At 25.1% G+C, this 11,255-nt stretch overlaps 7 protein-coding genes and 1 non-coding gene across 8 annotated transcripts; all 8 read left to right on the forward strand. All coding sequences in view use genetic code 4, as the record gives it.

Moving 5' to 3' along the window:
• Positions 1-59: 59 nt before the first annotated feature.
• On the forward strand, positions 60-2,853 carry cox1 (cytochrome oxidase subunit 1; the record flags this gene model as incomplete). The annotated part of the gene is made up of 2 exons: positions 60-1,298; positions 2,380-2,853. Coding segments are annotated over 2 exons (1,713 nt in total), but the record flags the coding sequence as incomplete, so codon positions are not given.
• A 935-nt stretch (positions 2,854-3,788) lies between these two features.
• atp9 (ATP synthase subunit 9) lies at positions 3,789-4,344 on the forward strand. The gene is made up of 2 exons: positions 3,789-3,971; positions 4,303-4,344. Exons 1-2 carry the CDS (start codon positions 3,789-3,791, stop codon positions 4,342-4,344), a joined length of 225 nt encoding a protein of 74 aa, YP_009546983.1.
• A 169-nt stretch (positions 4,345-4,513) lies between these two features.
• nad3 (NADH dehydrogenase subunit 3) lies at positions 4,514-4,921 on the forward strand. Its single transcript has one exon. It carries the CDS (start codon positions 4,514-4,516, stop codon positions 4,919-4,921), a length of 408 nt encoding a protein of 135 aa, YP_009546984.1.
• A 272-nt stretch (positions 4,922-5,193) lies between these two features.
• cox2 (cytochrome oxidase subunit 2) lies at positions 5,194-5,955 on the forward strand. Its single transcript has one exon. It carries the CDS (start codon positions 5,194-5,196, stop codon positions 5,953-5,955), a length of 762 nt encoding a protein of 253 aa, YP_009546985.1.
• A 224-nt stretch (positions 5,956-6,179) lies between these two features.
• On the forward strand, positions 6,180-6,250 carry EJ508_mgt26. The gene has a single exon. It is a non-coding gene; the product is annotated as a tRNA-Arg (tRNA).
• A 131-nt stretch (positions 6,251-6,381) lies between these two features.
• On the forward strand, positions 6,382-6,651 carry nad4L (NADH dehydrogenase subunit 4L). Its single transcript has one exon. It carries the CDS (start codon positions 6,382-6,384, stop codon positions 6,649-6,651), a length of 270 nt encoding a protein of 89 aa, YP_009546986.1.
• On the forward strand, positions 6,651-8,621 carry nad5 (NADH dehydrogenase subunit 5). The gene has a single exon. The coding sequence runs from the start codon at positions 6,651-6,653 to the stop codon at positions 8,619-8,621; it is 1,971 nt and encodes a 656-aa protein (YP_009546987.1).
• Positions 8,622-8,786: 165 nt separating this feature from the next.
• Positions 8,787-10,475, forward strand: nad2 (NADH dehydrogenase subunit 2). Its single transcript has one exon. The coding sequence runs from the start codon at positions 8,787-8,789 to the stop codon at positions 10,473-10,475; it is 1,689 nt and encodes a 562-aa protein (YP_009546988.1).
• The last annotated feature ends 780 nt before the right edge of the window (positions 10,476-11,255 follow it).

The raw sequence follows: 11,255 nt of genomic DNA on the forward strand, positions 1-11,255 counted from the left end.
AACGAATAAAAAAGAAAAAACTTAATTATTTTTTTTTTTTTTTGTTAAATAATTTAACAAAATATTATATAACAATAAAAAGAGGTTTTTCAACTACATCTGAAAAAAAAGAAGATGTAGCTTCCCTTAAATCTCAAGAGAGTTCAACATTTTTTACATTAAAACAACCAACAGAATGACAAGAAAGATGATTTTTATCTTCTAATGCTAAAGACATTGGTACTTTATACTTAATGTTTGCATTATTCTCAGGTTTATTAGGTACAGCATTTTCTGTACTTATAAGATTAGAATTATCTGGACCTGGTGTTCAATATATAGCTGATAACCAATTATATAATAGTATAATAACAGCTCATGCTATTATGATGATTTTCTTCATGGTTATGCCAGCTTTAATCGGAGGATTCGGTAATTTCTTATTACCATTATTAGTAGGAGGTCCTGATATGGCATTCCCTAGATTAAATAATATTAGTTTCTGATTATTAGTACCTAGTTTATTATTATTTGTATTCTCTGCAGCAATAGAAAATGGTGCAGGTACAGGATGAACTCTTTATCCTCCTTTATCAGGAATACAATCACACAGTGGACCAAGTGTTGATTTAGCAATCTTCGGTTTACACTTAAGTGGAATTAGTAGTATGTTAGGAGCTATGAACTTCATAACAACAATATTAAATATGAGAAGTCCAGGTATACGTTTACACAAATTAGCGTTATTTGGTTGAGCTGTTATTATTACAGCTGTATTATTATTATTATCATTACCTGTATTAGCCGGTGGTATTACTATGATTTTAACAGATAGAAACTTTAATACATCATTCTTCGAAGTAGCTGGTGGTGGAGATCCTATCTTATTCCAACACTTGTTCTGATTCTTCGGACACCCAGAGGTTTATATTTTAATTATACCAGGATTTGGTATTATTAGTACAGTTATCGCAGCTGGATCAGGTAAAAACGTATTCGGATACTTAGGTATGGTTTACGCTATGATGTCTATTGGTGTTTTAGGTTTCTTAGTTTGAAGTCATCACATGTACACAGTTGGTTTAGACGTTGATACAAGAGCTTATTTCACAGCTGCAACTTTAATAATTGCAGTACCTACAGGTATTAAAATTTTCAGTTGATTAGCTACATGTTATGGTGGTTCATTACACTTAACACCACCTATGTTATTTGCATTAGGATTTGTAGTATTATTCACTATTGGAGGATTAAGTGGTGTTGTTTTAGCTAATGCATCTCTTGATGTTGCATTCCATGATACTTACTACGTAGTTGCTCATATGGGCCTTAATAAACTTTTAGTTTATTTCGCATTTGGCTATATGCTGGAAACTATGTTTTTAGGTTGTTGTCTACTATGTATATTATATTATTATCTTTTTAAAATAGATGGGGATAGAAATTTTAAATTTCTAACTATACATAGTGAAAATGATAATAAACCTGTATTTTTAAAAAATACGGACATACAATCAGCAGAAAACTGTAAAGGATTCTCAGAGACTACACGCCAAATATCTAATTCAAAAGATCTTTCTGAGTTTTTTAAATGATTAGCTGGTATTATAGACGGTGATGGTAATTTTGATATTAGAAATATTGATTCTAAGCTAGTTTTAAAAGCCATTAGAATTAAATTACATAACAGAGATATCAGAATATTAAGTCACATTCAAAATATTTTACATATAGGTAGAATTAGATCTGATAAGAATAAACCACACTCTATCTGAATTATTAGTAAAAAAGAGGAAATGTTATTTTTAATTAATAATATTAATGGTTTAATTAGATTAAAAGTAGTAGGATTAAAAAAATCTTGCGATTATTTAGGTATAGATTATAAACAAGCAAATTACAATATTGAACCTAACGACCCTTATTTAGCAGGGTTAGTTGACACAGATGGTACTATTGTATATAACTATGCTGGAAATAGAATAGAATGTAACTTAGAATTTGAACATAACGAGTTTAGTAGTAAACTAAATTTAGATAATGTGATACCGTATTATAAACCCGCTGTTTTATTTAGAAAATCTCATAACTCTATATCATATAAATACCAAAATGTAAAAGGTATGGTATTCTTATACGAATATTTCATGAAAAATAGATTATATTCTGATTTTAAATTCTATAGAATATCAAAAATTAAAAAATTTATTGAAATAAGAGAATTTAAAAATGAACCTAAAGAAAGTTTAGAGTTTAAAATATATTCTGAATTTATGTTAGATTGAATTCAATATAAGAATCCTTTATGACAAAGAGTACCTTTTGTAGAAAAAATTAGATAATGATATAGTCCACCATTTATAAAAGATAGATCTAATTAGATCTATTTTTTAGAATTTGCATTTCCACTACGTATTATCAATGGGTGCAGTTTTTGCCTTATTTAGTGGTTGATATTTCTGAATACCAAAATTATTAGGATTATCATACGATCACTTTGCAGCTAAAGTTCATTTCTGAATTTTATTTGTTGGAGTTAATCTTACATTCTTCCCACAACATTTCTTAGGTTTACAAGGTATGCCTAGAAGAATTAGTGATTATCCTGACGCTTTCTATGGTTGAAATTTAGTAAGTAGTGTTGGTTCTATCGTTAGTGTTGTAGCTACATGATATTTCTTAACTATTATTTACAATCAATTAACAGAAGGTAAAGCTGTTTCAAGATATCCTTGATTAACACCACAATTATTTAGTGATACATTCCAAGTGTTATTCACTAGAAATAATAGCTCTTTAGAGTGATGTTTAACTAGCCCACCAAAACCACACGCATTTATGAGTTTACCAGTACAATCAAACTTAAGTTTGTAAGATACTGGAGAATAACTTTAGTAAAAATGAGCGTCTTTCCCGTTTACTTAGATCTTTTTTTTAATTTAATTCTAAATAAAATATACAAATTTTATTTACTTTTTTCATTTAAATTAAAAAGGATATTAAAAATTCAGCGTACACCTGAAACAAATATACATACTGTTGTAATTATGTCTTCTAAAAAAGGTGCTGCTGGAGCTTTAGTTGTTGCTGGAACTCTAGATGATGAATGTAAAGGTGTAATTAGCTCTATCACTTTGAATAGTTGATTGGAAAATAATGGTATAGATAGAGCTATAACACGGGGTAAAGATTTACATGGTGATTTTGCTAATGGTGTTTTGATTATATATCCTGAAAAAAAAATGTATGATATGCTAGATATAAATAATCTAGAGACAATACTAAAACAGTTATTTAAATCTAAAAGGGAATTAAGAGCGTTTATTCTTGAAGTAAGATCAATCCAAACCAAATACAAACATACTATTCATCAAGAAGCAGTTAGTAGAGCAGCAGAAACAAACTCAGAATTACATAAATTTTATACACAAATTTTTGGTCATGATAAATATTTATCTGATTCTGTTTGTTTTAGAGATTATCGTTCATTTACTATTCGTTTAGATTTAAATGATCCTCATGTAGATGAACATTTAAAAAAATTTATAAAAACTATAGATAAATTTTTGGAATGTAATAGATTAACGCATGGTGTTTTTGAAATGGAATCTTACTATAGATATATAGATATACCATATTCTATTACTACAGATTCTTATCTATATCCATTTAACTTAGATGATATTTCTTTAGAGATGGCGACTCTTATAAATAGTATACTAACTTAAAGCATTCTTAATCTGTTTTTCTAATTCTTTATTAGTTGAGGTCACCTTACTTAGATGGCTGTACACATAAAATTTATTACTATGTTACAAGCTGCAAAAATATTAGGAACAGGAATGGCTACAACAGGTTTAATCGGAGCTGGTGTAGGTATTGGTATTGTATTTGGTGCTTTAATATTAGGTGTTGCTAGAAATCCATCATTAAGAGGACAATTATTCTCTTATGCTATTTTGGGTTTTGCTTTCGCTGAAGCAACTGGATTAAAAGGGGCAGTCCAGTATAAAGGGGGTTAATTGCATGAAAACCATATAAATTATGGCAATATGCAGCGAAGTTTAATATTATACATTTATATAAAAATATTAAAAACGTTCAACGACTAGTAGATGAGAAAATGTATTATCAATAATTCTACCTTTGAGTGCCCTCATGTTAAATTTATGATATAGTCTAACTAATCATGTTTAATTTATGATATAGTCTTAAGTGTCTAAAATACTTGAATTAAAATAAAATAGTTTTATTTTAATCACATCAGTAATCTATGTAAAAAAGTGTCTAATTTTTTTTTTTTTTACACTAAAAATACAAGTATTTGCTTTAATGATGGCTTTCTTATTATTATACGTAGCTTAATATTTAATTCAAATTAAGTATATTTTTTTTAAATATTAAACTAAAGTAAGAAATTTTTAATAAATTTCTTTTGTAAAAAAAAAAAAATAAAAATTTTTTTTTTAATTAATTATTAATTATTTTTTTTTTTTTATTTTTAATTTATTATTATTATACAATAACTTTTATCATGACAACTACAACTTTTTTTTTATTTTTAATGCCAATATTAGCTATAATATTACTAGCAGTTAATTTGATTCTTTCTCCCCATAATCCATATCAAGAAAAAGATAGTGCTTTTGAATGTGGTTTCCATTCTTTCTTAGGACAAAATAGAACACAGTTCAGTATATCTTTTTTTATATTTGCCCTATTATTTTTATTATTTGATTTAGAAATTGTATTAGTTTACCCTTATGTGGTAAGTGCATATACAAACGGAATATATGGTTTAGTAATTATGTTAGTATTTTTCCTTGTATTAACTTTAGGTTTTGCCTTTGAAATAGGAAAAAATGCTTTAAAAATTGAAAGTAGACAAGTTTATAATTTTAATTATAAATCTTGAAGTGGTTATTCATTAATTTATAATTAAATACTGCGAGCTATCTCCAATTTTTAAAAATATATTTGGAACTTCGCCTCGGAGGGGACTTCGGGGCGATGGTACTAATCTTTTTTTTTTTTTTAAGTTAATTATAATATTAGGGTAAAATAAATTAAATTATTTGGTTATTAATAAATTTAATCAAATAATACTTCGCGCGCGTGCAGTTAGCACGCTCGCGAAGTAAGGTCAATAAAATATAAGGTTGACTAAATTGGACTAGTAATTAAAATAAATGAATATCTTAAATAAAAATATAAATGTTTTTAGATATATTAAAAGGACATATACTATTGGATGCTCCTACACCTTGAGGAGTATTTTTCCAAGATAATGCTTCACCTCAAATGGAAGGAATAGAAGAATTACATAATAATATAATGTTTTATTTAGCTGTTATATTATTTACAGTTACATGAATGATGATAATTATTATAAAAAATTTTGTGGCAACAAAATCACCTATAGCTCACAAATATATGAATCACGGTACATTAATAGAATTAATATGAACAATAACACCAGCATTTATATTAATATTAATAGCATTCCCATCATTCAAATTATTATATTTAATGGATGAAGTTATGGATCCATCATTAGTAGTTTATGCAGAAGGTCACCAATGATATTGAAGTTATCAATATCCTGATTTTACTAATGAAGATGATGAATTTATAGAATTTGATTCATATATAGTACCTGAAAGTGATTTAGAAGAAGGTCAATTTAGAATGTTAGAAGTAGATAATAGAGTTATAATACCAGAATTAACACACACAAGATTTGTAATTTCAGCTGCTGATGTTATACATTCTTATGCTTGTCCATCTTTAGGTATAAAAGCTGATGCATATCCAGGTAGATTAAATCAAGCTTCTGTTTATGTAAATCGTCCTGGTACATTCTTTGGACAATGTTCAGAAATATGTGGTATACTTCACAGTTCTATGCCAATTGCTATACAATCTGTGTCAATAAGAGATTTCTTATTATGATTAAGAGAACAAATGGAAGGTTAATTTATTTAATTTTAAAGTATATTGCAATAAAGGTAATATTAAAAAATATTAAAAGTAATATTATTATTAGAAAAATAAAATTAAATTAAATAACTCCGTCGCCCCGGAGAGCACTTCGGGGCAAAGGGACTAAATTTATTTTTAATCAAAAATTACTTGTACAATGTTTAATTATATTATAAAATTAAAGATAATATATATATATTTATATTTATATTATATAAGACGTGTTAATTCAATGGTAGAATAACGTGCTACGGACACGTTTATATAAGTTCGAGTCTTATATACGTCTAACAATTAAAATATAGTCCCCCCGCCCCTAAATCCCTTCGGGTTTTGGGCGAGGGACGGATTGTTAAAAGAAATATAATTATAATATAGTATAGATAAATCAATATATATATATAAAATATTATTTAGAAAATGAATTTTTCAATTTTTTTATTTCTTATAGGAATATTAGGTTTTGTTTTAAATAGAAAAAATATCATATTAATGTTAATATCAATAGAAATTATGTTATTATCAATAACATTTTTAATATTAATAAGTTCACTTAGTTTTGATGATATTTTAGGACAAACTTTTGCTGTATATATTATAACAGTAGCAGGAGCAGAATCTGCAATAGGTTTAGGAATTTTAGTTGCATATTATAGATTAAGAGGAAGTATATCAATACAATATAGATAATGTATTTAACATTGATAATTTTACCTTTATTAGGTTCAATAGTTTCAGGTTTCTTTGGTAGAAAAGTAGGTGTAAAAGGAGCACATTTAATTACATGTGTTTCAGTAATTACAACTACATTTTTAGCTATATTAGCTTTCTTTGAAGTAGGTTTTAATAATATACCTGTAACAATAAATGTAGCTAGATGAGTTGATGTTGAATCACTTTATGTTTTATGAAATTTTAGATTTGATTCATTAACTGTATCTATGTTATTACCTGTTTTAATAGTTTCTAGTTTAGTTCATATTTACTCTATAAGTTATATGAGTCATGATCCTCATAATCAAAGATTCTTTAGTTATTTAAGTTTATTCACTTTTATGATGATTATACTTGTAACAGGTAATAATTATTTAATAATGTTTGTAGGTTGAGAAGGTGTTGGTGTTTGTTCATATTTATTAGTAAATTTCTGATTTACTAGAATAGCAGCAAATCAAAGTTCTTTATCAGCATTATTAACTAATAGAGTAGGTGATACTTTATTAACTGTAGGTATGTTTGCTATATTATGATCTTTTGGTAATATAGATTATAGTACAGTATTTGCATTAGCTCCTTATTATAATGAAAATATTATAACAATAATAGGTATTTGTTTATTAATAGGTGCTACAGCTAAAAGTTCACAAGTAGGTTTACATATTTGATTACCTCAAGCTATGGAGGGACCAACTCCTGTATCTGCATTAATTCACGCTGCTACTATGGTTACAGCAGGAGTATACTTATTAATGAGATCATCACCATTAATAGAGTATAGTTCAACTGTATTAGTACTTTGTTTATGATTAGGTGCTATAACTACAGTATTTAGTTCTTTAATTGGTTTATTCCAACAAGATATTAAAAAAGTTATTGCTTATTCTACTATGAGTCAATTAGGTATGATGGTAATAGCTGTTGGTTTATCTAGTTATAATTTAGCTTTATTCCATTTAGTAAATCATGCTTTCTATAAAGCATTATTATTCTTAGGTGCTGGTTCAGTTATACACGCTGTAGCTGATAATCAAGATTTCAGAAAATATGGAGGTTTAAGAGAATTCTTACCTTTAACTTACTCAGTTATGTTAATAGCTTCATTAAGTTTAGTAGCTGTACCTTTTATGACTGGATTCTATTCTAAAGATTTTATTCTTGAATCTGCTTATGGACAATATTATTTATCTAGTACTATTGTTTACTTTGTAGCTACTATTGGTGCTATGTTTACTACACTTTATTCAGCTAAAGTTTTATATTTAACTTTCTTAACTAACCCTAATGGTCCTTTAGTTAATTATAAACATGCTCATGAAGGTGATTTATTTATGACTATACCTTTAATTATTTTAGCTATTTTTTCAATATTCTTTGGATATTTAACTAAAGATATTTTTATAGGTTTAGGTACTGGTTTCTTTACTGATAATAGTTTATTTATTCACCCTAGTCATGAAATTATGTTAGATACAGAATTTGCTGTACCTACATTCTTTAAATTATTACCTTTTGTGTTTACTGTTTCATTAAGTTTACTTTCTGTTTTATTATCCGAATTTTTACCTAAATTACTTATTAATTTTAAATTCTCTAGATTTGGTTATAATATTTTTAGTTTCTTTAATCAAAGATTCTATATAGAATTATTCTATAATAAATATATAGTTGAAGGTGTTTTAAAATTAGGTGGTCAAACTTCTAAAAGTTTAGATAAAGGTTCTGTAGAATTAATAGGACCTTATGGTTTAGAAAAAGGATTATTAGCTTTAAGTAATAGTTTAGGTAATTTAAGTACAGGTATTGTTACTACTTATGCTTTATATATCTTAATAGGATTAATCTTTTATATTTCTCTATTATATTTCTCTTATAATGATAATAATTTATTAATCTTAATTATTTTTACTTTATTTGCTTTATTAAACAGTAACAAGAAATAATCTTTAAACTAATAAATAGTTATTAAACAAATATATGTTTTTTTTAATATTATTAGTTTAATTTAAAGTTATTTTTTCTTTAAAAAAAAAAACATATAATTTTTTTTTTTTAGTCTTTAACTTTTTTTTTTTTTTTTAGTTTTTAAATTTATTTTAATATACTTTATGCTTTTATCGTCAATATTTTGTTTATTACTATCTAATGCTTTATCTTTTAGACGTGATACTGCAATTTTATATAGTAGAATTGGAATAATAGTATTATTTTATTGTATTTATTTAGCTTATAATAATTTATTTTTAACATATTTAGATAATGGTATTGGGTTATTTGGAGGGTTATTTTACACATCTTCTATAACACAAATATTTCACATATTAATATTTCTAGTAAGTTTATTGATATTGAATATGACAGGATTTTATCCTAGAAAACTTATATCAAGTGAATATATGAGTTTACATAAATTAATATTTACAAAATTAAGCTTTGTAAAAAATTTAACTGTATCAAATATTATATTAAAAAAAGGAGAACAATATACAATAATAGAATATACATTAATGTTATTATTTATAATAACAGGAAGTGTATTATTAATATCAAGTAGTGATTTAGTATCCATTTTCTTATCAATAGAATTACAAAGTTATGGATTATATTTATTATGTGCTATGTATAGAAATTCTGAATCATCAACATCGGCTAGTTTAACTTATTTCTTATTAGGAGGATTATCATCTTGTTTTATATTATTAGGAATTGGATTAATTTATGCAAATTTAGGTGTAACATATTTAGATAGTTTTTATGTAATAAATAATTTAGCTGGTATAATAAACAATCAAGAAATAACAACATATATACCATATTGTTTATTATTAATATCAGTAGGATTTTTATTTAAAATATCAGCTGCACCATTTCATTTCTGATCACCTGATGTTTATGATGGTATACCTACAATAGTAACAACTTTTGTAGCTATAATAGCAAAAATATCAATATTAACTTTATTATTACAATTAGTTCATTATACTAATAGTATTTATATTACAACAAGTTATAGTTGAACTACAAGTTTATTAGTAAGTAGTTTATTATCATTAATAATAGGTACTGTATTAGGTTTAACTCAATTTAGAATTAAAAGATTATTTGCTTATAGTACAATATCTCATTTAGGTTTTATGTTATTAGCATTAACTATTAATAGTGTTGAGTCAATACAATCATTTATATTCTATTTAATACAATATAGTTTATCTAATTTAAATGCTTTTATTTTATTAGTAGCTATAGGTTATAGTTTATACGCTTATAATGATAAAAATATAAATCATAATAATTTAATAGATAAAAATAATTCACCTATCCAATTAATAAGTCAACTTAAAGGTTATTTCCATATAAATAGTATCTTAGCTTTAAGTTTATCTATTACTTTATTCTCATTTGCAGGTATACCACCTTTAATGGGATTCTTTGCTAAACAGATGGTATTCTCTGCAGCTTTACAAGAAGGATTTATTTTCTTAACTCTTGTAGGTGTTTTAACTAGTGTTATTAGTGCTGTTTATTACTTATTTATTGTAAAAACAATGTTCTTTGATGGGCATACTTACACTTCTTTTAATAAATTAAAAGATCTTAAAATACCAGCCCTTGTTTTACAAAAAGATAAAGTTATTAATAAAATTTACTTTGATTCAAAATTTGCTTTATCTAGTTCTTTAAGTATAACTATTTCTATTTTAACTTTAATTATTCTTTTATTTATGTTTATGCCTAATGAATTATTACATATTTCTAATTTATTATCAATAATATTATTTATACCTAATAGTATTTAAATTTATAATTAGATTATTGAACTTCGCGCGCGTGTAGTTATATATATATATATAACTACACCCTTTATATATATAATTATAAAATAATAATAATTATTTTATTTAAGTGTATTTTAAAGGAATAGGTTATATATCATATCAAGGAAAAGATATATTTCAATATAGAGTTACTTGTATTAAAGATTTATATATTATAATTAATCATTTTAATAATTATCCTTTGTTAACACAAAGTTGATTTTTATTTTTGAAAACAGGTTATAAATAATATAAACAATAAAGACCATATTACTGAAAAAGGGTTAATAGTTTATATAAAAGCCTCTATTAATAAAGGGCTATTTAATAAACTTACAAAGATATTTCCTGATATTAAAAAAGTAGCTAGACCAAATATAATAGACCAAACTATAAAGGATCCTAATTGACTTTCAATTTTTGTTAATTGACTTTCAATTTTTGTTAATTGACTTTCAATTTTTGTGTCTGGAAAAGGTTATTTTTTAGTTAGTCTTTTTAAAAGTAATACTTTAACTTGTAATGGGGTAAGATTAATATTTAAGATAACTCAATATAACCGTGATAACCAAATAATGAAAAGTTTGGTTAATTAACTAGCTTGCGGCCACGCAAGGGGACAAGTTCCCCCCCTAGGGGCTAGTTAAAGATATCTATTAGTTGTTAATTATAATATTAATTAACAATTTGATTAATTTGTTAATAAAATTAAAATAAATAAATTATGTGAATTAAAAATAAAATAAATTTTATTACATATAA

Source organism: Aspergillus luchuensis, mitochondrion, assembly GCF_016861625.1.
Source record: "Aspergillus luchuensis mitochondrion, complete genome".
NCBI classification, from domain to species: Eukaryota; Fungi; Ascomycota; class Eurotiomycetes; order Eurotiales; family Aspergillaceae; genus Aspergillus; species Aspergillus luchuensis.